We start from the raw sequence: 26,945 nt of genomic DNA on the forward strand, positions 1-26,945 counted from the left end.
GCTCACCCTGGTCTTAAAGTTTGTCCTGCCCAGAAACCTCACGTGAGTCCCGTCCCCCCCCCCCGGCCTGTGGCCATGCAGGATGGAACAGCAGGGTGGACTACGAGCCGGGCACGGGCGCGCTGGCCCTCTTCCCAAACGCCCACCTGGAGACGTGCGACCAGTCGGTGGCCTCGGTGCAGGTGAAGGTGGAGCTGGAGACCAGCCACATAGGGAAAGGCTGTGACCGCGACACCTACTCGGAGAAGTCCCTTCACCGGCTCTGTGGTAAGGAGGCTGGCAGTCCTCGGTGAAGGCGAGAGAGACCCCGCACGTGGAAGTGTGTGTGTGTGTGTGTGTGTGTGTGTGTCCACACGCGTGTGCACGTGCGTGCTGGTTCGTGGTCATTAACTAAAACACACTGACTTTCTGACACGGCTGTTGCTGCCTCACCAGCTCATTTTCATACCGGATGGGCTCTAGCGGGCACATGGCCCCGTGAAAGTCTGTTCGAAATGTTAGTTCATGTGCCTGTTTAAGAACCACTGATTTGAAGACAGTATTTCTCGGACATACATTGAGAATCATCAAAGTAGAAATGATGTATATGTGGAAGGATTTTTATTATTTTTATTTTTAAATATATATTGATTTCAGAGAGAGGAAGGGAGAGGGAGAGAGAGGGAGAGAGAGAAACATCAGTGATGAGAGAGTCATTGATCGGCTGCAGCCCGCAACCCGGGCATGTGCCCTGACCGGGAATCGAACCCCGATCTCCTGGATCCCAGGTCGATGCTCAGCCGCTGAGCCACTCCCGGCCGGGCGGAGGGAGCTTTAAAGGAAATGAGATATTTAAGGACTGAAGAAAAAATGAAAACTAGAGGTAATGCGGCTGCTTCTGGCAAACGTGAGGAAGAAAACCAAAACTAAGGGCACCCACGTCTGGTTTACGGCCCCCACAGACCGCACGCCACAGGCACCGTGGGGAGAAGCCCAGGCGGCAGGACTGCCCGTCAGACGGCGTCAGTTACGCTAGAGTGTGAACGGGAACGTGTGTCGGGTGCACACAGGACGCTCTGTCATAATGTGTGTATGTTCGTATTATATGTATTTTTATAATACGTATATGTTTATAAAAGGTAGGAAATGCTTATGTGCAAATGTTAATTGTGGGTTACAGGTAATGCTTTTTTTTAAAAAAGATTCCTGCTTATTATTCATGAGTTTTTCTTATAATAAAAACCCTTCTCTTTGAGAAAAATAAAGTGGGTCTAGTGAACCGTATAAACCCGGGGCAAGGACGGCGCTTCGGCGTGGCCTCGGCGGGCTGCGTGCGTAGCAGGTGTTACCGTGGTGTTCCAGGCGCTGCGTCTGGCACTGCCGAGCTGCTCCCTTCCCCGAGCGGCTCCCTGAACTGGACCGTCGGCCTCCCCACTGACAACGGCCACGACAGCGACCAGGTCTTCGAGTTCAACGGCACTCAGGCAGTCAGGATCCCAGATGGCATCGTTTCCGTCAACCCCAAAGAGCCCTTCACGGTCTCTGTGTGGATGAGGCACGGGCCCTTCGGCAAGAGGAAGGAGACCATTCTCTGCAGCTCAGACAAAACAGGTTAGCGTTGCTGGGAAGGGTGCATGCGCCGTGTCCACCGCCGTGGCCACTGGACGCCTTCATCCCAAGAGGCTCCCGGGGCCTGGCTGGTTCCGTGTGTTGTTCTGTGTTTTGCATCAGGGCCCCGCCCGCAGCATACCACCCTGGCGTCTGGGCTTTTGATAGTAAAAACCCAAGTGTATTTGTTCCTGACCCTGCCTTGGCCCGACTGGGAGTTCATTTACGCTGATAAAACCATGTCTTTGAAATCCATTAAAGAAATAGCTTTTATTTCTCCTTCGGGTCTTAAGTTGGCAACTTACCAGTCGCGTCTCTCTCTGCAGATATGAACCGGCACCACAGCTCCCTCTCTGTCCACGGCTGCCGGCTTATTTTCCTTCTCCGTCAGGATCCTTCCGGAGACAAGATGTACAAACCCGCGGAATTCCACTGGAAGCTGACCCAGGTGAGCGATGGGGAACTCGCCGATTCTGCTCTTTTCAGAGGGGAACGAGGTGCGGCGACCTCGCACGGCCTGGCCGCTCCTGCAGTTTTATGAATTCTGCGTCTGGGTCAGAGGATGCAGATGAAATCCACTGAACCCCTTTCCACTGAAGGCCCACGTTATTTTTACATAGATGTATTTTATGTATAAAATATTAACGTCAGGAAATTGTACGTTTTACATTCAGAATACCGTGTTATAACTTACTAAAAGAGCAACCCTTGCTTGAAGATTGGGGCAGAGGACCCTTGCGCGCGTTTATTGTCTCAGGCTTTGCCTCCCACGCGGCGCCCAGGAGCCCGGGGCCCTCAGCACATTCAGGGGGCCAAGGGACATTTAAAACGTTCAAGGAACCAGCCGTCTTGACGTCTTTCGGATGCCACGTGAACCACTAGCTTGAGGGAGTTTGCGGCTTTGATAGCAGCTCATGTGACATTCCTTTTGGCAGAGTCACGCCTTTCCCAGCAGTTCCTGTGCGAAAAATCGAGTTCAGTGGAAGCTCGGTTCTCGAACGTACTTCGTTCTGGAAGGCTGTTCAAGAAGCGGTTTGTTTGAAAACCGAATCATTTTTTTTCCATTAGAGATAAGGTAAATTGAATTAATCCATTCCAGACCCCAAAAAGCAAAAAAACACAAAAACATTCATAGTACAGTTTCCTGAGATGTTGGCAACGTGAGGTCTCGTGGTAAACTGACTCACGCTCGCGCGTTCTCTCCTCTGTTGCCCAGGAGACCTGTGACTGACCATACAGGTCTCAGCATGAAAGGGCTATGGGGTCAAGAACCAAATATTTTGAGAACTGAGGTTTGACTGCTTTCAAAAGACACGGTCAGCATGACTAGGTTTCTAGCATTTATCATGGTGTTAAAAATATATGCCTCCCACCCTCTTATCATTCCTTGGGGTCGGGAGCCCACTGCTTCTCTCCACCTATGCCCAGGTCAGGTCTGCGGTCACCTTGCCCCGGAGCATTGCTGTGAATGGTGCGTGTAAAGCGCAGCATTACCCTGCTCATGCCCTAGGAACCTGCAGCACTTACAGACTGGGGTCTGATAGAAGGTGCTTTCGGAGGCAGCTTCTCCCTTCAGAACATCTTTTCAATGGACTTAAACTGAAATTAAGATTTTTATCAGTCTCACAAGTGAATTACTGTGCAGTCCCTTTATCTGGAAATGTTTCGTGTAATACATGTACATACACATGGATGTGTAGATTGCATGTCCGTAGTAAACACACATACAGTGTTAAAGGTTTACATTTTTCCTCTTATCAGGAGCAGCTGCTCTTTTAGGGGGTATGCTTCGGTAACCTATTTTATTTTGATGTTTCTGGTCTGTATAAGCTCTCGATTTCACATTAGTTTCTTGGAATTTAAATGTAAATTGGGTAAGCTTTTTTGAAATAACATTTTTAAAGATTTCATCTCACAGCATCTCTGTCTCTGCCTGTCCGTGTTCTTGAGTGTCTGCTTCTTCCGCTAAAGCCAAAAGTCAGGGGATGCCAGACCTGAAAGGGGCCTTGGAGCCCGCAGACCCCGCCCTCACCCGACGGCTGGGGAGATGCTCTGGAGATGCTCGTTCAGGATAGGAGAGGAGCTCAGCTTAATTGGGTGTGCCGTCGGAGTTCATGATCATGGCATGTGGATCATCAGCTTTGAGTTGGGAAAGAAAGTACACATGCTGAGATCGGAGGCGTCTGCGGTCTTGATCGGTTGGCGGGTGCGGCGGCTGGGTGTCCATCCTGCCGAGACGAGACTTTCCTGGTGTCGCGCTCAGCGGGAGAGAGTCGGGCAGCTCCCGGTGTGGGGGCCCTGCCGTGTGATACGTGAGCAGTGCCCCTGGTCTGAAATGCCCTAGAGAGGGTGTGTTGCCTTGGTGAGATGTGGTTGGGTGGGAGGTATTTTGTCGTCAGATACTTCTTTTGTAATCGTTTCCTTTCTAGGAAGACACATTTTCCTTCTGGGTCACATGTGCCCCGTGTCCGGTTGTATTGCTGCCCCGGTTGTGTCTCTGGATGGGAGGGACAGTGGACGCTCGTGCGCTGACCTCCCTCGGCTCCCGCAGGTCTGTGATGAGGAGTGGCACCACTACGTCCTCAACGTGGAGATCCCGAGGGTCACGCTCTACGTGGACGGTGTTGCCCACGAGCCCTTCTCGGTGACTGAAGATTACCCGCTTCACCCGTCCAGGATCGAGACTCAGCTCGTGGTGGGGGCTTGCTGGCAAGGTAACGGTCGTGGGCACCCCTTTCCCCACGCCTCGGGGATCGAGTGATTCCCGTCTGCTCTGTGGGAGGAAACGGGCTCTTCTCGGGACCTTCCCTCCTTCCCCCACGTTTCGTCCTTTCCCTGGCCTGGCCGTTCTGGGGGCACTGCCGAAGCTGTGCGTGCCCGGGGTGGCCCTCTGGATGGGCGCTGACTGACATTGTGGTAAAAGGCTAAGACGCACAGACACCTTTGCTGGAAGCCCAGGAGGGAGCATTGCACCGGGGGCGAGTGTAATTGAGGAACATTTTGTAAGTTAGTCAGTTTGTTGAAAAGCTTGTGAAAACACAGAGGCAGCAGCCGGGCACAGAGGCGTCGGTGTGCTTCGGCAGAGGACTCTTCTGAAGTGGTGAGCGCGCGGCCGGTGCCGTGTTTGCGAGAATCGTGGACGTGGCTGCTGGAAGGCCACGGACGGGCTGTGGTGACAGCCACCAGAGCAACACTGCCATTGATTCGTGCTTTCTGAGTGGCAGGCTGCGTGCCGATTCTTCTACATAGTTATCGATCCCTACAATGAGTCTGGGGGGTAGAAGCTCTTTTTACCCCTATTTTATAGCTAAAGAAACAGGCCCTGAGAAGCAGCGAGCCCGGGTTCCCAGCTGGGTCACCGTGGCACTGGGATTTGAGCCCCTGCAGCCGGTGCACCCGGGGCCCACGCTCTGACCCACCGGACCAGGGGCTTAAACCTTTCCTGGGCCGTGGAGCCCTTTGGTGGCCTGAGGAAGCCTGTGGACCCCTCCTCAGGATAATTTCTTATTCATCTATCAAATAAAATACGTAAGATTTCCAAGGTAACCCATTAAGTTGAAATATAGTTACCGAAGTGAAAACAAAATGTGACACGTCAACACCTGTGCCGCTCTGTTGACAAACAGAGAGCCGGCTTTGGCAGCAGGTCCAGTGCCCGCCGCGACTTCAGAGTGGCGAGGGGCCGCGGGACGGTGTCTGCACCGTGGGGCAAGGCAGGAGAACAGCAGCGATTTCTCTTGGTGAGAGTCGCCGTTTCTGCTAATACCACTGTGGTTTGTGGCTGACCATTTACAACCAAAGGAAAACTAAATTTGAGAAGTTAGTGAAGATAAGCATGTAGTTTTTTCCCCTCCCATCCAAGTTCAGGGACCCCTCCGCCTGCCCTCGAGGTTCACGGGCCCCACGTTAGCCCTTGCGCTTGGCTCTGTGTGGAGTCACCTCAGGGTGTCAGCATGGCTGCAGGCACCTGCTGAACAGGTCTTCTCACTTCCTCCTCTCGAGTTAGGTTAGAAACCCGTGAAAGAGCCTAACTTCTGAGACAGCTTGTTTCATTTAGGGGAATTTGAGCTTCATAATTTTCCTGCAGATCCTTTCAAATGAAAAGCACTAAGACAGTAATTTAGAGCGAGCCCCTTTGGCGAATTCCCAGATTTAATCTTGGTGATAATTCATCCGTGAGGGAGGGGGCGTCGAGGCCAGCGGGTGAGGAATGTGTGATTAGGGTTGCAGGAGTTTTTTGGTTGCTCTTCTTAACTCCTCAGTTCCGATTTGCTTCCCAAATTAAACAAAAAATTTCTTGAGAAATTATTTTTAAAATAAAAACACAAGGGCAAACCTAAGTGTTATTTTACGCTCTGGGAGATTTGTCGCTTGGGTGAAAACAGAACCCCCACGTCGCAGGCACCCTGCCTCCCTTTCACGCCACGGTAGTTCTGCCCCGAAAATGACAGTTTTCACCTTCCTGCGCCTCTTTGCACCTCCGCATCCTCAGCCAGAAGAATCTCCTTAAATTCCCAAACCAGACACAGGTTTTTAAATATTGAATTAACAGGGAGGAAGATCTCTGTTGCTGCTTTCAGTGGATTTGCAGCTGCTTTCCTTACAAACTGACCACGGAGAGCCTAGGCTAATGGTGTGTCGTCACCTGAGGAGTCACCTGAGCCATGAGTGCTCCGGGGCTCACCCGCCCCAGGGTGCCCCAGGGCGCCGCGGGGGCTGCGGGCAGACTGGGCCCCCACAGCGCGGTCTGGGGAGTGGAGGTTCTGTGCTCGGCCACTGGGTGCGCCTCCGGTCCTGCGTTATACTCGGGACACTGGCCCGGGAGCTCCAGGGGCTGCGGATGGCAGAGCCCCAGGCTCCGCTGACGACCTGATGACCTGTTTCTCTGGGTGGATCCTTCCTCTTTGGAAAGAGTGGTAGAAAATGCCTTTGTCACTTAGAGGTTAAAGTCTAGAGCGATGTGAACTGGTTTTGAGCTTTCTGGAAAGTAATGCCCTTCCAGAAGCTACCGTACACCAGCCTGCGGGCGGGCACGCGGCCCTGTTAGGGAGGACAGTGCTGTGGGCCGCCGGGCAGTGCCCGCATCCGGCACATCTCTGCCGTCGGTGTGAGCTCCTCCCTGACGCCCCGCCCGGCGGCCGGGCTGGGCAGACGCGTGAGCTCAGTCTCATTTTGCTTCTGCCCTGCGTTGTGGCCAGGAGGGTGTGGGAAGGGAACACCAAGGGGCGTGGGGTGGGAAATTCCGCTCCTGGGAAAAAGTGACCGAGTACGAGCTTGCTTACAGGCGGAGCCTGTCCTCAAGGCGGGGGGCGGGGGCGGGGGGGTGGGCACACAAGGGGAATTTTTCTTCTGCGTTTTTGGCAGCTTTTTAAAACGAATTTTCAAGGTCCAGTGTGAAGAGCCTAATAACCTCGCGGTCCTTCTCTGTTGTCTCTGTCTCGCCTCTCTGCAGAGTACTCAGGAGTTGAAAATGACAATGAAACTGACCCCGTGCCTGTGGCCTCGGCAGGTTGCTGGATTTTTCCCCCTATGGTTCACTATTGTTTCATTTAAATACGAGACATCGATTCATTGCACATTTTGCATGAAATGCCCAAGTTGCATTTTGGTCTCAGACACCATCTGAGCTGCTGCTTCATTTGCGTTACCCACCCCACCCACCCCCGCATTGCTTCCTGGGATTTCCCTTCTCTGCCCATTCTGAGCCCAGTTAAAGGGAGCACATGACTCATTAATGCAGAGCACTAATGGGATTTTTATTTTTCTCATCAAGTTTCACCCCGACCCCCCTGCATGAGGCTCCCTGCCGAAATCTCACAGGCCAGGTTTGGGGGTACCTCCCGGTTCTCAGGTGGTTGAACCACGAGACAGAAACAGATTCGTTTCTAGATACTCTAACCTGACACTAAATCTTAAATGTATGTTTCTTAGAAATCTCTGCCCCTAGCCGTGGTTTGTAGTGGTGTCTAGTGTCCCGATCAGGAATGAGACCCGCTGCTGAAAATTGGCCTCTCCTCCGTCAGTGTAAGAACAGGCTGTGGCTTCACCTGTGCTAGTCTGTCAGGGGCCAGTTCTGGGTTTTCGTTTCCCTTCTGACACCCTCACTTCCCAGTTACCTGCAGTAGTAGGAGACGGGCGTGGGGGGCACTCAGCGCAGCCCCCGGGAAGGCCTCGACCCGAGGCTCCTAAGTGCAGGGCGGGATCTTAAGCACCCCTTTTCTTTCTAGTCACGCTGTGTGGGTTCACCCCCGAGTTTGTGTGTATCCCTGAGTCGCTCAGAAAGAGCAGCTGGGGTGTGAACCAGCTGGCTGACAAGAAGAGGCTGGTGCTAGTAGGACGTGTCCCTTGTGCACCGTGGTGACAAGTGTGGGCTAGGCCACCCTTACCAGTGAGTGGCCAGATGTGTGGGGACACTCATGGGACCTCTCGGCTTCCAGGCTTCGGGTGAGGGAGCCCCGAGTCCTCTTCAGGCCACATGCATGATCATAAGCGAGTTAATTTCTTCATTGCGCTTCCATGTAGATTGCAAGGCTAACAGGACTTGGTCTGAACTAACACGCATGTCCACCCATCGAGCTGCCACCACCGGTAACACTGAGAAATGGAACAGGAGGCTCCGGGCTGCACCCCTAACTGCCTGCCTTTTCCCCGTGTTCCAAAGGTGGTGACCTGCACATGACCCAGTTTTTCCGAGGTGATCTGGCCGGCCTGACGATCCGGTCTGGGAAGCTCACAGACAAGAAGGTGATTGACTGTCTGTACACCTGCAAAGAGGGGCTAGACCTTCAGGTCCCTGAAGACGGTGGCAGAGGAGTGAAGGTAACACTGCGTTCACCTGCACAGCGTTCGCAGGCTTCTAAACCACGGGGTGGGGGTTGCCGGCAGAGGATTGATCTGTGATCCATCCTGAGCTATTCTCATGCATAACACCTCTGACACAAAATGTGTGGTTTTTTCTCAAACCAGCCAATTCCCCAACTCTCTGGACACCAGGTCTCCAGGTGTCCAATAATTTAATTCTGACACTACCAGGATTTAAGTTCAGACGGTACAGGTTGAGGGCTCAGTGCCCCCAGGCTGCCCCCACCTCAGGTGCCAGTTGCAAGAGTCTGGCCCTTGGGTTACCTGCACTTCGACTTGGCTGTGACGTCAGGGCTTCCCACAGTCTTCACACCCTTCCCCTTTTTTAGGTTCAACACTTTGCTAGAACTGCCCAGAAAACAGACAGTACTTTACTCTCACCAGTTTATTATAAAGCCTTCAACTCAGGAGAAACCAGACGGAAGAGAGGCACAGGGAAAGAAACTGGGGCAGGTGCATGAAGCTGCCACGTCCTGTCCAGGAGGGTCACCCTCCTGGCACCTCCTTTTCACCATCTGGACGCCCCTGTCCCTGCTGTTCGGGGTGTTATGGAGGTCCCGTCACGTAGGCACGACTGATTAAGTCACTGACCATTGGTGAGCAGCTGCATCTCCAGCCGCTCGCCTTGTCCCCGTAGCTCGGGTGGGGCTGCCAGTTCCAACTCTCGTCACACAGTCGGTTCCTCTGGCAGCCAGCCCCCATCCTGAAACTGTCCGGGGCCCACCGAGCGTCACCTCGTTAACTAAACTCTGGGGTGGTTGGAAGGGACTGTGAGTAATAAAAGATGCTCCTGTCACTCAGGAAGTTCGTAGGGTTTTAGGAGGCCTTTGCCAGAAACCAGGGACGAAGGCCGAATGTGTATTTCTTTCACCACATACGTTTGCACCTTAGAAGTCACCCAAACGACATGAGTTTTCTTCTCCAGGTCACATTCAGACCAACCCCCGGCTAGTCAGTCCTCTGCAAAACACTTGGTTTCAGCTTCTCGCAGTCCGAGCCTTACTCCCCTCTCTCCGCTCGGCACGATTTCAGATCCAAGCCGGCCCCAGCCAGTCAGTGCTGACCCTGGAGGCGGAGGACGTGGGGCAGCTGGAGGCGGCCATGCAGCACGTCGCCTACCTGAACTCCCGGCAGTTCCCCACGCCTGGGATCCGGAGGCTCAGACTCACCAGCTCCCTCAAGTATGTGCTGGTTCTTAAGAGTAAGCGCGTCTGTGCCCACTGACGCCTGAGAAGAAAATGTGGGGGGGGGGTCTTTAAGGCCACCCGGCTGCCCCTCTGTAAGGAGAGGTGAGCCGTCCCTGTTACCAGAAAGTGCGAATGTTTGCTGATGACATTTGGAAACACCGCCTGGGCCTGGCCGCTGTCCTGTGTCTGTGGCATCCCTGTGGGCCACCCCCCCCCCCCCGCGTGCCTCTCAAGGCCCTGACCTTCCGCCCCTCCCCTGCTGGCAGGTGTCTTAATGAGGCTGCCTGCGCTTCGGTCCCCCCGGTCGATGGCTACGTGATGGTTTTGCAGCCGGAGGAGCCCAAGATCAGCCTGAGCGGCATCCACCATTTTGCTCGCGCAGCTTCCGAATTTGAAAGCTCGGAGGGCGTCTCCCTTTTCCCCGAGCTTCGGATCATCAGCACCATCACTCGAGAAGTGGAGCCCAACGGGGAAGGAGACGAGGACCCCACAGGTAGCGGCCCCTCTGCCCGGAACGGTCGCCCTGGCCTTGGCTTGAAACAGGGCAGCTGAGACCACGCCGCTGCGGCCGGCGTCCTGGGCCCCTTTCCTGTGGGGTTTTGGGAGGTTTGAGTGTTTTGATGCTTCTGGCATCTGACCTGAGGGCCGAGCTCCTGGGGATCTTTGGAAACCCACCTGGAGGGTCCTTTCCTTTTCCTGGCTTGACGTCTGGACCCGAGCTGACCCTAGAGGTTGGGCACTGTTGCAGGAGACGCTGTCCCTTTCCTGTGCCTGGGCTGCACCTCTGTTGCTGGGTCTACCCTCGGAGGACAGGGTCCCCCCATCCTCAGGCCTTCCCGGTGGCCAGTCCTCCTGGACACATAAAGTACCTCCTTTCTTGAAAGTGACTCTCCTGCACCCGTCATTGGTCCTTACAAGGGCTCTGAGCCAGCGAGCTGTTGCGTGTGACCCCCCCCCCCCCCCGGCTCCATGGCCTCTGCTAGTTTCGGTTGGGCCCTTTTGCAGTTCAAGAGTCCCTGGTGTCTGAGGAGATCGTGCACGACCTGGACACCTGTGAGGTGACGGTGGAGGGAGAGGAGCTGAACCCCGAGCAGGAGAGCCTGGAGGTGGACATGGGCCGCCTGCAACACAAGGGCATGGAAGTGAGCAGCTCCGACCTGGGCGTGATCTTCACAGGTGAGAGGCGGGCTCGCCAGAGCCGAAGGCAAGCCCCACACCCCTCATCTTAGGACTTGGAGACTGTTTGGGGGAGGTGGGAAAGGAGAGCGTTTCCTGGGATCCCACTGGGAAGTACAGGGACTCACGGCCTGTGTCCTGTCCTTATGGGGGGGGTAGAGGCCAGGCACATGGCACATCCCTTCAAGAGGGAGACAGTTAGAAAGCTAAACATGTGACCAGTGGCTGGTTCAGCTGGCCCAGGTGCCTGACCCCAGCCTGCCTTCGCCCGGGGCCCTGGCCCTGCCGGTGTTCCCGAGCTCAGCCACAGTCCCTGTTGTCACCATCCCCCTCCCCCCTCCCCCCCCGCAGGCGTGGACACCATGGCCAGCTACGAGGAGGTGTTGCACCTCCTGCGCTATCGGAACTGGAACTCTAGGTCCTTGCTTGACCGGAAGTTCAAGCTCGTCTGCTCCGAGCTCAACGGACGCTACATTAGCAATGAGTTCCAGGTGGAGGTGAGTGCGGGGCTCCCACTGAGAAGGGCCCGTGCACGGCCCTGGTATCAGCAGACACTCAATTTTAGGGCATCCGTGGCGGCACCTACTTGGATTTCTCCCAAGGGTGTATTTTCCAGCCTGGGGCTGCTGTTGGTGAGACCTACTCAGGGTGGGGAGACAGGTCAAGGGGCAGCCAGGGTACAGCACAGTGCTCCTGTCAGAGCTGCCTCAGGCCGAGAGCCCGGGGCCTTTGGAGGGAGGTGGTCACGAGCACGTGGCAGTGAGTGGCTGCCTTGGGAGGGCCGGGGCTGTCTCTGGAGGTTTGACACTGATAGAGCAGCGCCCAGGGAGGCAGGTTGGGGAGGTGGTTTGCAGTGTAGACGGCTGGGCCTGCTGTGATGGGGGGCCCTCCCCTGCGTCTTCAGGGGCCCCACAGTAGCCCCTCATCTCTCAGGGCTTCGGTGGGCTGGACAAACAGACCCAAAGTCACTCAGCAATCGAACATCTCACATCCACGGTCACCTCCTAGCAGCGGGGGGCTAACCCCACAGGGCGAGAGAATCCACGAGCGTTTTGTCTGAGCCAGAGGGTAACGACTCGAAAGGCAGGACGCGGTTCTGACGTGTGCTCTCCTTGGCGGCTGTGGTTTCAGGGAAAAGGGGGGAACAGTCGGTGCCTCTCGGCCGGCCTGTGGTGAGGGCAGTGGTGCTGCCTGGTTTCCTTCCCGGCCTTGAGAGGACAGGTTTCTTCATACAATACAGTAGGGATGAGTTACGTAGTCGGCGATACATCCCCTGGGTGTGTGGCCGTGTCACAGCCGTTCCTAAGCACTTGCCCTTGGTTTTTTCCGTCCGTTTCTCACCTGCTCCAGTCCAGGGAGCGCTTTGGGTGCCCCTGGGGTCAGCCCCCGAACTGCACGTCCGTCTCTCAGGAACACTCAGGCTGCTCTGTCTCTGCCGCAGGTAAACGTGATCCACACGGCCAACCCCGTGGAACACGCCAGCCACATGGCCGCCCAGCCGCAGTTCGTCCACCCTGAGCATCGCTCCTTTGTCGACCTCTCGGGTCACAACCTGGCCAACCCCCACCCGTTCGCAGGTAGGACTGTGGGCCCCCCCCGCCTTGCTGCCGCGAGCCCGGCTCCTGCTCCAAACGAGGAGCCTAAAGCCCCGACAGGGCCGACGCGGCCACGGCTGCAGGGCAGCAGTTGGACCCGGATTCGAAACCTGTGCTGAGCTTTCCTAGTGTTTCCTCGTGTCCTGCGGGGTCTGATGAAGCTCCTGCCATCTGCGGGGAGGAGGCCGTGGGCGCGGCGGCCCCCGAGCTGGGGTTTGGGGTCATGGCCCCCGTCTCAATCCCGTTGCAGTGGTCCCCAGCACGGCGACCGTCGTGATCGTGGTGTGCGTCAGCTTCCTGGTGTTCATGATCATCCTGGGCGTGTTCCGGATCCGGGCCGCTCACCAGCGCACGACGCGGGACCAGGACACCGGCAAGGAGACCGAGATGGACTGGGACGACTCCGCCCTGACCATCACCGTCAACCCCATGGAGGTAGGCGCGGCGGGCAGCCCCTCGGCCAGCGCCAGGGCCAGCGCAGCCAGAGCACGTGTGAACCACACGGCGACTCTGAGTCGCAGGCGTCCCCGTTTGCCAGGCAGGTAAACTGAGGCCCAGCGAGGCCTTGTTCGAGGCTGTGCCGCCCGGCACTTGTGCCCCCTGCTCGGACCCCGTGTGTGGTGACCGGAGCTTTGTTTTCCGTGTCGTCTTTGACGAGGCGGCTTCCGGCGCAGTCCCCCCATCTCGCTGTGGAGCGACACGGGAGCCCCTTCCTCTGCGGGGCCCCGGCTCACGCGGCCGCCTCTTCCTCAGACCTACGAGGACCAGCACAGCGAGGAGGAGGAGGAGGAGGAGAGCGAGGAAGGCGAGGATGACGTCACGAGCGCCGAGTCGGAGAGCAGCGAGGAGGAGGGAGAGCACGGGGACCAGCAGGCGGCCGGCCGGCAGCAGCAGCTGGAGTGGGACGACTCCACCCTCAGCTACTGAGCCCCCGCCGCCGGCATCCGGAAACTGCCGCCCGTCGCGCCTGCCCCCGGGGCCACGTGTACAAAGTCGTCTGGCCAGTAGGTCCGCTGACCCTCCCCTCGCCGCCCGCGCTTGGTGTGCAGGACCCCAGGCTCCCTCCCCGCCCGCCGCCTGGGCCTGTCCCGCGAGGAGCCGACACGCGCCCTCCCGTCATCTCGCTCTGTGTGGCCCCCTCGCGCCTCCACAAACGCCGAATCTGGACTCGGTGACAAAGGGTTAAAACCGCTCACTCCCACCTGGTAATCCTTCCGTTTTTTTAGTTTTGTTTTGTTTTTTAATTTTTCATTTTCCCCAAACTAGTGCATGTATAAAATGGCCGAATGGGGGTTCATATGTAGATGATGAACTGACTTTTTAATATTTTGTAAATAAATTGGGATTCCTCATGTCCTTTGTGCTAGTGTAACCCAGGGTTGGAATGCAGGTGAAGTGAAACACTGAGTGCGGGAGACCCCTCGGTGCCCCCCAGACGAGAACGGGGCACCCCGCTCGGGCACGCGGCACCCAGGACTGCCCAGCCTCAGGTCTCGGCCCCGCGCGGGGCCAGCCAGTCGCGGGCAGGGGTGTGGTGTGCTGCTTGGCGGCGGGGCGCCCTCCCTGGCTGGACGTGGCCAGGCCCCGTCTTTGTCATCCCACCAGTTTCCCACGTGGCAGAGGGGTGGGGAGCGGGGATCCCTGGCATTCAGCTCCCTGTGCAGGAAGCCGGACTCCCCGTGTGCAGCCTCGGGGCTCCTGCTCACGTGTGCCCTTCATACCGGAGGACGCATGCACAATACGGACGGCACCGTCCGACCACTTGGGTTGGAGACAGCAGCAGGCCCGAGCGATCCATACTCAGAAAGTCTGGTGACACGTTCGCTGAACAGACGCCCAGTGGCCCAAAACCAGAATTTGACTTCCCCCGGCAGCCCGAGCTCTGTCCTCCCCGGCGCCCCGGGAACCCCGCTCCCGGGAGTGAGGGGCCTGCTGCCCTGCTGGGCGCGAAGGGAAGGGAGCGAAAGTCACGAGGGAAACCCTGCAGCACTTTGTTTTCAATTTACGTGTAAAATTTTAGATTTCTAAAACGGGCAAGTACTTTTGAATACTGTTCCATGACCCTGACTGCTGGTTTCGAGGACACTGCGCCCGTCCTGTGTCTGTGGCCCCCCTCCACGTGCTGTCACTGTAGCTGCTGTTTAGACCGTGGGCAGATGCTAGCGCGGAGGCGAGCCGTCCGCTGTCTTGGCCGCTGGCCCCACCTGCCGACGTGTACATTGGTGATAGGTCAGAAGTGTCTGCACTACAATAAAATTCTGGTTCTAACCCCAGTGGAGAGCGTGTGGTGTTTAACCCTGTGTCCCTGGTTTCTTCCCGAGCCGAGAACATCACACGAAAAGGCCTTTATTTCTTTCAATCTGCTTTTACCTCTCGTTCGTTGCAAGTTTCACAGAGTGCTGCTCACCAGCCGACACCCGCTACGCAGAACTCGCCTTCCCCACACAGAAACATGAAAGGATTTTTAAAAAAATTCACTTCTCCAGGCACAGGCCGTGCACCCAGATCAGAAACTGCTGTGCATGTGCAAAGTGTGCCGCCCACGCCGGGGAGCACACAGGCTCCCGTAAATAAATAACAGACAGACATACACCTGGCTTTTCCTATGTCCAGACGGGTGAGGTGGGCCTCAGGAAGCCAGCACCTTAGCCGGGAAGGAGTGTGGTCGGTGGTGACCGTGGGTGGTACTGGTGGCTCAGGGACCGCACCTCCCAGAAGAGAGTTGGTCCCTGGGCGGTTGAGCGGGAAGCCACTTCTGGCTCTGCCGAGCCCCGCAAGGCCTTTGCGAGATCAGCAGTGTAGCCTGGTGGGTCCCAAGCCAGCTAATTCACCAGGGCCCCTGTGGGCTTCAAAAGGTCCAGGTTCCTGGCCGTCTCCAGAGCCAGCGTCAGAAGTCTGGGAGAGGTCCAGGAATCTGCATTTCCGGAGCTGCCCAGGTCTGCCTAAGGCTGGAGCTGGACGTGCCAAGCTGAATGCTGTCACAGAAATTTCCACCGTGCCCCTAACTCACGCCTCAGGTACCTGACTGCTCACAGCAGGTTGTCGAAGGCGAGCGCTCTGGAAGAGATCAAGTCCTTAACACCTGTTTTAAGAGGCAGCACACAGCCCCCGGCCGGTGTGGCTCAGTTGGTGGGGCATCGGCCCACGCACCGAAAGGTTGCCGGTTCGATGCCTGGTCAGGGCACACGCCCAGGGTTGCAGGCTCGATCCCCAGTAAGGGGCGGGCAGGAGGCAGCCAACTGATGTTTCTCTCCCATTCCCTTCCTCTCTAAAAACCTTTAAAAAAAAAATAGAGGAAGCCCACAGGAGGTAATTGCGCAAAGTACTCTGACCTGCTTCCCCCTTAATCCACAACCAGGATGAGCTAAGTCAAGCTCAGGTTCTTTTAATACGTCTTGAGGACCAGCATATATTATACTTTACGGGGGCTGAGGCTGTTCTCCCCAGCCGGTAGAGGTTCAGGAAGTAGTTTGGCTATTTTTTTCTTACCCGCAAACAAAATCACTTTATAGCAGAGAGATGAGAGAATTCCCGTACCCAAGAGTCACTTTAAAAGTGGAAAGCAAGCATCCCTGAATCTAGAGGGTACCAGGCTTCCTCTGGGAGCTGCCCAGAACTCAAGTCAACGGAGAGCAAGAGGTGGAGGGGTGAACGGAGGGAGGGTGGGCGTCCTGTCTGGACAGCAGGCACCACCGGGTCGTTCAGGCACCAAGACCCGCGCAGTCCCGGAGCCCTGGGAAGAAGGCAGCTCCCCAGTGGGGACAAGTCTCTGCTGGGTCCAGGTCCACCTGCCGGAAGACTTGGGATTACGATCCTCCACAGGGTGCCGTCTCCAGGCGCCCACCTCACAGTGTCTTCTCGTCAAAGCTCAGGGCTCTGACTGGGGACGCGAGGACAGCGCCCCACCCCTGCACGAAGGATGCATTTCCGCTTATGGCTGTTTAGTTCCTGAAACATTTCAAGTCATTAATAAATAACCAGTGTAAACAAAAGGCAGTTGTAAGAGTTCTTTCCCATCGGGTGCGGTTCAGGCTCTTAGGCCCCAAGGGCGGCTGACGGGGCCTGGTTCCCAGGATCGACGGTTTGCTCGTGTCCGGGCCCAGGGCTTGGAGGGGTCCGCGCAGCGCCGGGAGGGGCTGCTATTGCCTGTTATCTTTGGACACGTTGTGGGCCAGCCAGTTCACTTTGGTTTTCCAGCTCTCCCGCAGCGCCTCGTTAAACTTCACTCGGAAGTGCTTCAGCGCCTCCTCCTCGGTTTTCCCCAGCGCCAGAGAGTCCTGAGGGAAAACCGGGGAAGCACTGAGGGGCCCGGTCCCTGCTCAGGAAGGGGGCCCTCCGGCCTCCCGCCCTCTCTGTGTAGCTTAAGCTCCCTCCTAAAAGAACTGTGAGGAGAGTTGGGAGATGGCCCCCCAACATCTCCCTTGGGAAGCAAGAGCTCTTTATTCTGATCCCAAACCCAGGCAGGCCCCAGATCCACCCTCAAAATAAGATGCCCATCCCAACAGAATCGGGCTACCTCCGGCTGCTTCCACCAGGCCCCACTGCTGGGTCCTGAGCCGGCGCGAGGAACCCGAGAGTCAGGAGCGCCCTGTGGGTCCACCACACCCAGGGTCGGGGTCCCCTAGGTCATGCTGCTGGGAGGCAGGCCTGGGACGTCGGGGCGCCGCGGTCTCCTGGCTGGCGGCCCTGCCCTGGCCGTTACCTTGAGATACTGGATGTCTTTGGAGCAGCTGAGCTCGGGCAGGCCCGCCGCCCGCATCAGGGCGAAGAGGTGGAGGAAGAGCAGCCCGTGGCGCCGCAGGATGGTGTAGGCTCGCTCGCAGTAGCCCCGGAACCTGCAGGGGGAGGCGGGCCTGGGTCCTCCTGGCCACTCCCGCCCGCACCCCCAGCCTGCCTCCCCCCACAGGGCCCCCTCTCTGCATCCCGTGTGGGGCCCCAGGCCCGAGGGGCGTCCAGGGGGCTGAGGCACCCTCACCTTTCAAACTTCTCACTGTTATTAGTCTTTCCCTGCTGAATCACATGGACGAAGTCGTAGGTGAGGATGAATGGCACTCGCTCGCGGTTGATTCCAAACTTGGTCTTGAAGTTCCCCAGAAAGTGGCCAAAGTCAATGTGGAACAGCTAAGGGAACAGAAGGGAGGGGCAGAGACTGAGAAGGAACCGGAAGGGCTTGGAGGGGCTCTACCTCGAGCCAAGTGCAGAGAAGAAAGCCCGAGGGCAGGGGCCGGAGGACAGGCACGGCCACACTGCTCCTACCTGCCCATTCTCCCGGATCATGATGTTGTCGCTGTGCCTGTCGCCGATGCCCAGCACGTACGTGGCCACACAGTAGCCCGCGCAGGAGAGCGTGAACTCCTCAATGGCTCTGTCCAGGGCCTCCCTGGCAGGGAGGAGGGGAGGTTGGAAACCATGGCCTTTGATAGCCTGCAGCTCCCGAGTCTCCCCGGCTACAATAATGGGGGTGGTTTCATGTCCCTAAGTTCAGGGTGGCTGTTACGCAGCAATAGGTGACTGATACAGGGGGGAACAGAGCCCCACCCCACTCCAACACAGACATGGGCTGGTCCCTGGCTAAGCCTGGAAGTCACAGAGGCTGTCACAGGTCTGTCCCTTCACCTCTGATTTGCGAACGTCGCCTCTTGGATAAGAGGGGACATCTGTCCCCAGGGCCTGAAACCTACCCAGGGTTCTTAGACTTGAGCCAGTTGAGCAGGGCGTCCTTGTTGAACGCGGCCGTGGCTGCCATGTTGCTCTTGTTTAGCTGGATGTTGGCGATGGTGTCCGAGTGGAGCACCACCTCGATGAGGCCCGTGCGGTCCCCGGTGGAGAGGCAGCCATAGGGGGTCATCCTAGCCAGGTGGCCAGAGGGGCAGGCAGTGGTCAAGGGCTGTCCCTGGGGCTGCCCGACCCCCAAGGCGCTCAAGGCAAAATAGCCCCAGGAGATGCTCCTCAAGATGAAAGGGGAAAAGCAGCAGCAGCTGGGGAGGAGCCCTTGACTCCCGGCGCCCCAGGGGAAGGCTGCTTGGAGAGGTCAGCACCAGCACCCAAGATGCAGAGAAGCGGCACCTCAGCTGAGCTCACGCTCGCTTGGGGAAGAGTGCACGTGGCTTGGAAGAAGGGGCAGGAAGCCACGGGTGCTCGGGGCAAAGGAAACGGGTGAGACGGACGCTCGCCGCCAGGCTGGCCTCCACCTCATCCTGGGGCCCTATCACCCCCTGTGGCCCGAGTTTTAAACTGGTCCCTGCTCTTAGAACAGCCATTTCTCCTGAGGTGGTAATGTCAGCTTTGGCAGGGGACCCCTCCAAAGGGACAGGGTCCCAGGCCTGGCACAGGCACAGATGGGTGACGGGGGGGTCCTCACCTCAGGTCCAGCCCCTCCTGCTTCCACAGGATGTCCATGAGCTGGATCATCTGCAGCGTCAGCATGTCCTGGCGGAGGTCTGTGCCGCAGGCCCCCGGAAGAAAAGCATGAGTTTCTAGAAGGTTCTGCACTCCCGGCCATGCCTAGGCCCCAGGGCTCCCGGACTTCTCCTGAGCTCGCCCTCTAGGGACCCCGAGGGAGGTGTGGGGAGGCCCGGCCTGCTCACCATCCCCGTTCTTAAAGATGATCCCCACACTGCCGTCGCTCCCCGCCTCCTCGTTGCTGTACATGACCCACAGCGGCTTCATCTTGGAGTCCATGAAGGTGCACTGCTCCACACTGCCGGGCAGAGGGCGGTCAGCGGGGCCCTTCCGGGGCCTCTGGGGGGGAGGGGAGGCCCGCGGTGGGGCTCACCAGACTTCAGCCAGCAGGATGCTGGGGTCGAGCGGGGACTGCAGGTGGGAGAGGGCCTCCAGGTAGGTCTCCTGGCGCATGCACAGGTGCATCAGCTCCTTGGTCTGGGGCTTGGGGCTCTTCTGGGAACTCACTTTGACAAAGTCATTCAAGGCCTTCAGTTTGCTCAGCGCTTCCCCCTGGCCAGGAGAACGGGAGGGCAGTGTGGGCAGGTCAGGAGGGGCAGGCCCCAAGCCTCAGGCCGGCCTAGGTGATTCTATAGGGGCTTGGCTGACCCTGCCCAAGAGTGGAGCCCAGCCTGGGGTGGGGGCCCCGAGCCTCACCTGCTTCATCAGCACCTTCATGTGGTGGGTGCTGCCCCGGCAGTAGGCCTCCATGATGAGGCCGAAGCGCAGGGCCACGGACGGCACGTGCATCTCGGAGCTGGAGGGGGCAGAAGGGGCTGAGCCTCTCCCGGCAGGGCCACGCCACGCAGCCCCTCCCAGCCCGGGCAGGACGCCCAGGCCAGCGGGCAGGAGCCCCTCCTCCCCACGGCCTTCCAGGGAGACTGGGGGTCAGCTGAGTCCAGTTACCGGAGGTGCCAGAAGAGGAAGTGGCCGATCTTGCGGTTGGCCAGGGCCCGGTCCAGCAGGAACTTGGTCAGCTCGCAGTCGAGGTAGGACTCATACTTGAGCACCTGCACCAGCTGCAGCAGGTACTGGAAAAGCTCGTCATCTCTGCAGGGAAGGGAGACCCGAGGCCGGCTGGGGCCCGGAGCTTTGTGGCTGGGGACGGGGTCTGCAGCAGGCCCCCACCCTGTGCCCGCTGCCGGGCAGTCGGGGCAAAGCCACCCTCCTGAGGAGGAGCCCACGGAACTCACGTCAGTTTTCGTAGGGACTTGATGGCGAAGGAGCCCACGTGGCGGTCAGGGAAGCTGGAGTCCAGCAGCTCCAGGGCACTCAGGACGGGCAACTCCGGCCAGGAGCACAGCAGGTAGAGCATCTGGGAGAGCCGGGGGTCAGGGTGGGAGGCTGTGCCCACCTCCAGGCCGCCCCTCCCCCGGGCCCTCCCTCGCCGCCCACCTGGGCCACGTCCTCGTGCTTGTTCCACTTGGTGACCAGCAGCAGCCGGGCCAGGGCCTCGGGGAAGTGCTCCTGGACCTCGTGGCGCATCTTCCACACCAGGTCCTTCTCGTGCTCATACAGCTCCCCGGACCCACGGCGCTCCAGGATTTCCCGGAGCTGCAGCTGCTGAGGGGCGCAGGGGGTAGGGCTGCAGCTGGCTACGCCCGGCTCCGTGCCCAGCTCTGCACCCCCCGCCCACAGCACCAGCTCTGCACCCCCCGCCCACAGCACCAGCTCTGCACCCCCCGCCCACAGCCCCGCTTACCTCCTCCTCAGTGGCGCGTCCATGCTCCCCATGCCGCCCCAGCTCCAGGATCTGCAACGAGTGGCCCTGCTCTCAGTGGTGACCCCCAGAGCCTGGGCCACCCTGCAGGGCCCCCAGGCAGCTAACAACACTGCCGACCTTGTGGGCCAGGGGCTCCCCGTGGTGGGGACTGTCCCACGCACAGTAGGGAGTTCAGTGGCATCCCTGGCCCCCACCCATGAGAAGCCAGAAGCATCTCTCCCACTAGTGACAACCAAAAATGTCTTTGGATATTACTTGAGATCCCCTGGGGGCAAAGTGCCCCTTGTTGAGAACCACTGCTCTAGGGCGCATGAGGGTTCCAGGGCATCGAGACCCCCCCAAAGGTGTGTGATGGCCTGGCCCCCACCCAGGGCAACTCACAGGGCGCAGGGGCCACGCTCCGTGGAACCCCAGAGGCAGGGTCAGGAAAATTCACCTAATTTAGCCCCACAGCCTCTGAGCAGGGCCAGTCCCGGACCCCAGGTGGCGAGGGGCCTTCACTGACCTTGTCCAGGGCAGGGTAATACACGGGGTAGGGGGCCACCTCGGGGAGGCAGATGACCAGGGCGGCCGCACTCTCGGTGTTGGGGTTGCTGCAAACGGTTCCTGTGGGGTTCAGCAGCTCCCCTTTCTCATCTGGGCACAGGGACGGATGGAATCACACGGGGAACGTCCCCACGCTGGGGCGGCCACCCCCACGCTTCCCCGCCCCTGGCCGGGGCCAACCTGGGACAGAGGGCCACATATAGAGGCAGCACTCGCCCGTCTTGAGCTGGTCCTTGTAGTCGAACAAGGTGAGGTTGGCCCAGGCAATGGGGCAGTCCTGGCAGAGAACCAAGCAGGTCAGCCCCTCTAGGCTCCCCCTTCTGCTCCTCACTCCCAGCTTCCGGAGGAACCCCAAACACACCACACGCCCCGCTCAGCCACGGGGAGTCAGCACGGCTCCGCGGCCAGTCACATCCTGGGGCCGCGACTCAGTGCCCAACCCTCCCCCCACCCCCCACCCCCACCCCCCACCCCCGGCCAGCCGCGGCCTCGGGCCGCCCTGCTCCCGGCCGGAGGGTGTGTTTGTCCTTCCACCCCAGGCAGCTGCCTCCAGGTTCCCGCAGGACCAAAGGCCTGAGCCAATATTCCCAGTCATCCTGCTCGCAAGCCCGCGAACCCAGAACCAGCGCGGGGCAGGGACAGGGGCAGTGGCCAGGGCGGGGGGGTTGGGAGGCTGGGGTCCCCAGCTGAGCGGCCCCCAGGAAGGGCACGGGCTCTCCGAGTCCTGGCCCGCCTCCCGGCCGGCCCACCCACCGCCTTCTTGGACTTCTTCTTGGTGGAGCGGGCCTTCTTGGCCTTCTCGATCACGGCGTACAATGCGAAGCAGAGCCGGGCCATGCGAGGCAGGTCGCAGACGTTGATGTCGAACTCCAGGCGCTGCTTCCACACGGGCTCCGAGCACACGCTCACCTCCGAGCTGGACACCGTCTTGCACAGCGTCTCGTTGCCATGGAAGAGCCCGGCCTGCACCACCAGCTGGTGAAGGTGTGGGCATCGGTGACGGGGCAGAGGCCCAGCCCCGTCCCCTCCCAGTCCTCCCACCCACCGAAGGCCAGAATCTCCTCCTGAAACACCCTTGTCGCACACGGGTCTGAACCCCACTTCCCATGTGGAAGCAGCGGGGGCAGAAGATGGCTGGATGCCTGAGCGGACCAGTGGCCGCGGGCCCGGGGCAGGGGGTGGGGAGGGTGGGGATGAAGGGGAGGTTGCCCCGGGCTGTGCATGGGGGACTGGTCTCAGCTCCCCAGTGACTCCGTGGGACCCCAGGGCATGTTGCTTCCTGCTCTGGTCTGTTTCCCCAGCTGGGCTTGGGGACCCGAGGGCTCCCTCCACTGCTCAGAGTCCTAGGAGCCGCTGCGGTTGGGGAAGGATTTGAGGCTCTGTGAACCCCGGTCCTGCCTCCTCCAGCAGCTCCACCGGGGCAGACAGCTTCCTGCACTCAAGCCTCTACAACTCTGCCAGGGGAACCCAGACCTGCCTGCTTATGAAACTACCCCAAAAAGTGCTCCCCAAAGAGACCCGACCTCTGTGGACTCGGGTTTCACATCCTGCAAGTGGGACGGTAAAACCTGTACTAGTGGCAGGCTGTCCCGAGGACCCAGGAGCGGGCGTGTGGGCCAGGCCCCCAGGGGCCCAGGCAGGTGTTGCACACGCCTCCCTCACCCTGTCCCCTCTGGGAGCACCGACAGGCGCCAGCCCAGCTGGAGCGGCTCCTCTTCCAACGCCCGTCACCTCCCTGGCTGCGGTTTCCACATCCCTGGGCTGGGCCTGGCCCCACAACCTCCACCAAAGTCAAGTACCCGGAACTCGCCGGGCCCAGTTTCTCTGAATCGGCCTCTCTGGCCACGGCCTGCTCCCCTCCCCCCTTCCTGTTTTGAAGCAGCTCACCACCTCTCTGGGCAGGGATGCTGGGTAATGTGGCAAGGTGGCTTTCGTGTGACACCCCCCCTTCCTCTGCCGCCCCTCGAGGCCTCAGTCACCTTGTTTGTGCAAAACCGCCCCCCCTCCCCACTGCAGGCCCAGGCGCCCCACCTTCATCCGCTCGTCTGCATTCACTTTGCTGCCCTGGATCAGCTCCACGCAGAAGGGCTGCTCCAGGGACCACAGGGACACGGAGGAGGGCTGGGGGGCGGGAGAAGCGGGGCCTTTAGGGATCTGGAGAGCCTTTAGGGGTCCAGAGGCCCAGAGGCTCAGCGGCTCAGCGGCCCGTGGGGGCGGGTGAGAGTGTTGCAGGCTTGCGGTGAGGCCCAGGTGCCTATCCCCCACTGCCTTTACCAGAAAACATGCTTGCGGGTGGCCCAGGGGCCCCAACACCCCTGAGCTCTGCAGAGCACGGAGTTCTCCCTCCGGGGCAGGAAGCAGGAGCAGCGTGAGGGCAGCCGAGAGCCAGGCCTGGAGGCGGCCCCGGGAGGTTCAGACAGGCCCCCCCCCAGCACAGCGGGTCCTGATGGCTGCCCAAGGGCAAAGCCCCAACGCTCAACACTGACCAGCAAGGGGCATGAGACGAGGAGCCCCTGGACCCACCGCCAGCCTGGGGCGTTGCCCAATAGGCTCGAGGGCTGGACAGCAGGTGGGAGGGAGGGGTGGCGGGGAGGGTAAGTGGAAGGCTCAGCTCACCTTCTTCATGGGAATGGGGGGCGGTTTGGTGCGTGGCTTTTGGACTTGGGGGGCAGGGTTGCTCTGTTCGTCCCGCATGGCGAGGATGGAAGAGGAGTGCACCATGGTCAGGTGGGGGGTCGTCCCGCTATGCAGGCAGCTGCAGATGTACTGAGGGGGGGGTACGGCAGTGAGCGGCCAATGAGCGGTCCCAACCGTTCCCGAGACAGCTGGCTATCGGGGGCCTTCCCACGCTGACCGCCGCCGAGCCCAGGCCTTCGGGGCCTCTCCCGCTGGCTCTTCCCGCCCCGCCCACCTCCGCACAGGGAGGGCCAGCCCAGCGAGGGGACACTCTTGCTTGTCACCCCCAAAGGCCTGGCTGATCCAGGGGCCAGACAACCAGCCCCCCCAGCCCTCCCCCAGGCCTCCGCCCAGGCTGTGGGGAGCCCGGGGCCCCTCACCTGGAACTGGCAGAGGGGGTAGCTGCCATACAGGTACTCGCGCTTCCCGTTCACCTGCAGGGTGTAGTCCTCGGGCTGCTCCACCAGGGGCTGCCGGAACACCGTGGCCTTCTTCCGCAGGGCGCAGGCCATCAGCGCCAGGGGCACATCCTTGGTGGACACCTGGAAGGTGAAGCTCTCCTAGGGGGAGGAGGCGGGGTCAGCCCTCCGCCCTGTGAAGGGACCACGGGGTCCTGGGGCGCAGAGGTGGGGCCCCCTATTTGCCGTATCAGGCCCTCCCTGTCCCTCGAACGTGAGCTCCTCAAGGGCAGGGACTGGTGAAGGCGCACGGCCGACACCCGGGAAGTATTTGCTGAATCAATGAACAGACCGGTGACTAAGGCCATGCGGTCATCCTGCCTCGTCCGACTTGCCTGGCGGGACGTTCGGCCGAGCCCCAGGCGTGCCGTGGATGCCCCGCAAATACCATCTGATGCTACGGGGAGGGGAGTGAATCTGGGGGATTCGGGGGTGCCGGGCGTCTCATGGGGCAGCGAACCCCACGGACACAGTAGCCTGGACGCAGCCCCGGCAGGAGCCTCGGCTCACCTCGCTGCCCTCGAACTTGACATTGACCAGGAGCGCCCGGTTGGGGACGCGCAGGGTGCCGGCGCCCCAGGTCCGCGCCGAGGGCTCCAGCTGCAGGGGGAAGCTGTATTGCAGCCAGGCCTCCCAGCCCAGCTGCTGCCGCCGGGCGGCCGCCTCCTCGCAGAACTGGCGCATCTTGGCTCGAAAGTCATTCACTTCGGGGTCGCGCAGAGAGTCAAACTCGTGCAGGCCTGGGGGGCAGGGAGGAGCCAGTCAGCCTGGGGGGTCAGGGGTCGGGCCCCGGGGGGCAGGGCAGCCACACACGGCCCACCCTGGCCGGGCACCTTTGCCAATGAGGAGGCTGATCTGCGAGTTGATGAGTTTCTTCACCCTGTCACCCTCGCGGGCCACCAGGCGCAGCACCGGCAGGAAGGGCTGGATGTCACACAGGCGCCGCTGCTCGTCTTCCAGCTCCTGCTGCTCCGCCGTCTGGTTGACGCAGGTGAACACGTAGGCCTCGGGGTCACTGAGCATGTGGAAGAGCGGCTCATACTGGGCTCGGTGCCACAACACCTGGGAGGGACGGTCACCGGTCAGCCCCTCTGACCGGGGCAGGCAGGGCCCCAAGGAGCTAGAAGGTGGGTGGAGGCTGGCCTCAGTCGGGGTGACCCACCCTGCATGGGCCTCACAAGAAGGCAATGGCAAGGTCCCAGGACCTCCACCCTCTCCAGACCCTCGGAGCACTGACCACGTGGGTCACCGAGAGTCCCCGTCACCGCTCTTCTGTGAAGGGTGCCAGGTAAGCTCTAGGATCGGGAACTGAGCGGTGGGTCCTACGCCTCCCTGTGGGTAACTCTGAGAGACGGCCAGCCGGACACGACCTCCGGGCAGCCCCAGCTAACCGTCCTGGGGCTCATGGCCCTGACTTGTAAATGCTGCAACCGGTCGGGAAAGTTGACACTCCGAGGGAGCCAGAAAACCCTCTGCGGGCTGTGTGCCCTCTGGGCGAGGTGTCCCCAGGGATAGCTGGGGAGCCATCTAACAGTCAGGGTTCAGTGCATAGGTGTTCACACCGAGTCACAGAGAAGCCGAAAAAGGAGAGAACAGCCTTGGGTTTTGTCCGCCGGGGATGGGTAATCATGGCCCATCAACGCAAAGGGGGCACACAGGGCGGGGCCCAGAATCCAGGGGTACCTGTGCAACAGACCACTGCAAGATACACCCTTAGGAGGGGAAAACCCGAAGCTGCAGAACAGCAGGTGTAATTCAAACCCAATTCATCAAAACAACAGCGCTAAGCGTGTTAACTGTCTAGATGGGGATTCGGCAGGCCGCCGGGTTAGGGACAGCCACGCGTGTGCACATTGTTTCAGGAGCCTTCGCCGCACGGGGGAGTCGGGGTGGCCGCCGGCAAAGCCTAGAACAGCTACTGCCCGGCCGTGGCAAAAATAACTGTGAAGAAATTGCGGCAGAATCAGTGAGGCGAGACTGGGGGGCCCACTCGGTTTTATGTTTGCACGGTGCTCGAATCTGAGACACCCAGGGATCAGCCTCAAAACCGTATTTACCTAAAGTGAGTAACATGAAAAAGAAGTTAAGCCTGAAGTAAAAGGATATAAAAGTCCGTAAATTAGAACTGGCCACGAGAAACAATACTATACTGTATATAGAAAAAAAAAAAAAAAAAGCAGGGCCTGGCCGGTGTGGCTCAGTGGTTGAGCGCTGACCCCTGCACCGAAAGGTCGCCAGCTGGGTTCCCGGTCAGGGCACATGCCCGAGGTGAGGCTCGGTCCCCGGCAGGGGGTGTGCAGGAGGCAGCTGTGCTCAGTGTTTCTCTCACTGATGTTTCTCTCTTTCTCCCCCTCTCCCTTCCTCTCTCTAAAAATCAATAAAGACATTAAAAAAAAACAAAAACCAGAGAACAGCCAAAGAGTTAACTGTGGTTTGCTCATACGGCTGGATCACAGATAATTTTTCTGTCTACTTTTTCTTATGTTCCTAAATTCCAACGTGTCCGTATTACTTTTGAAATAGAAAAAAATTAATTTAATATTTAAAGAAATCTCCCAGGAAGGGAAGATTTAAAAACAACAACAGCCCAGCTGGGCGTGGCTCAGTGGTTGAGCATTGACCTAGGATCCAGGAGATCGGGGTTCAATTCCCGGTCAGGGCACATGCCCGGGTTGTGGGCTTGATCCCCAGCGGG

At 59.4% G+C, this 26,945-nt stretch overlaps 2 protein-coding genes across 9 annotated transcripts in view; one reads left to right on the forward strand and one right to left on the reverse strand.

The window, feature by feature from the left end:
• Positions 1-14,679, forward strand: part of CLSTN1 (calsyntenin 1) — a 55,134-nt gene extending 40,455 nt beyond the window's left edge. For 2 of the 4 annotated variants that reach the window (XM_081144957.1, XM_081144958.1), the window contains 13 exons: positions 82-267; positions 1,342-1,590; positions 1,914-2,035; positions 4,139-4,301; positions 7,040-7,096; positions 8,249-8,406; positions 9,481-9,629; positions 9,902-10,128; positions 10,641-10,811; positions 11,163-11,308; positions 12,253-12,388; positions 12,657-12,841; positions 13,160-14,679. In XM_081144957.1, coding sequence (XP_081001083.1) covers positions 82-267; positions 1,342-1,590; positions 1,914-2,035; positions 4,139-4,301; positions 7,040-7,096; positions 8,249-8,406; positions 9,481-9,629; positions 9,902-10,128; positions 10,641-10,811; positions 11,163-11,308; positions 12,253-12,388; positions 12,657-12,841; positions 13,160-13,333 — 2,123 coding nt within the window. In that variant the 3' untranslated portion in view covers positions 13,334-14,679. The remainder of the gene's footprint in view (positions 1-81; positions 268-1,341; positions 1,591-1,913; positions 2,036-4,138; positions 4,302-7,039; positions 7,097-8,248; positions 8,407-9,480; positions 9,630-9,901; positions 10,129-10,640; positions 10,812-11,162; positions 11,309-12,252; positions 12,389-12,656; positions 12,842-13,159) is intronic. The other 2 variants (XM_081144959.1, XM_081144960.1) reach the window with 1 other exon arrangement.
• Positions 14,680-14,762: 83 nt separating this feature from the next.
• Positions 14,763-26,945, reverse strand: part of PIK3CD (phosphatidylinositol-4,5-bisphosphate 3-kinase catalytic subunit delta) — a 47,820-nt gene continuing 35,637 nt past the window's right edge. For 3 of the 5 annotated variants that reach the window (XM_081144952.1, XM_081144954.1, XM_081144953.1), the window contains exons 4-24: positions 25,084-25,312; positions 24,761-24,990; positions 24,173-24,352; positions 23,733-23,882; positions 23,148-23,237; positions 21,870-22,091; positions 21,297-21,393; positions 21,076-21,206; positions 20,550-20,600; positions 20,243-20,410; positions 20,041-20,162; positions 19,754-19,897; positions 19,505-19,604; positions 19,182-19,360; positions 18,994-19,106; positions 18,768-18,846; positions 18,088-18,255; positions 17,663-17,786; positions 17,382-17,527; positions 17,109-17,241; positions 14,763-16,683 (exon numbers count right to left, since the gene is read on the reverse strand). In XM_081144952.1, the coding sequence (XP_081001078.1) occupies positions 16,546-16,683; positions 17,109-17,241; positions 17,382-17,527; positions 17,663-17,786; positions 18,088-18,255; positions 18,768-18,846; positions 18,994-19,106; positions 19,182-19,360; positions 19,505-19,604; positions 19,754-19,897; positions 20,041-20,162; positions 20,243-20,410; positions 20,550-20,600; positions 21,076-21,206; positions 21,297-21,393; positions 21,870-22,091; positions 23,148-23,237; positions 23,733-23,882; positions 24,173-24,352; positions 24,761-24,990; positions 25,084-25,312 (2,994 nt within the window). In that variant the 3' untranslated portion in view covers positions 14,763-16,545. The remainder of the gene's footprint in view (positions 16,684-17,108; positions 17,242-17,381; positions 17,528-17,662; positions 17,787-18,087; positions 18,256-18,767; positions 18,847-18,993; positions 19,107-19,181; positions 19,361-19,504; positions 19,605-19,753; positions 19,898-20,040; positions 20,163-20,242; positions 20,411-20,549; positions 20,601-21,075; positions 21,207-21,296; positions 21,394-21,869; positions 22,092-23,147; positions 23,238-23,732; positions 23,883-24,172; positions 24,353-24,760; positions 24,991-25,083; positions 25,313-26,945) is intronic. The other 2 variants (XM_081144956.1, XM_081144955.1) reach the window with 2 other exon arrangements.

This window comes from Miniopterus schreibersii, assembly GCF_964146895.1.
Source record: "Miniopterus schreibersii genome assembly, chromosome: 8".
NCBI classification, from domain to species: Eukaryota; Metazoa; Chordata; class Mammalia; order Chiroptera; family Miniopteridae; genus Miniopterus; species Miniopterus schreibersii.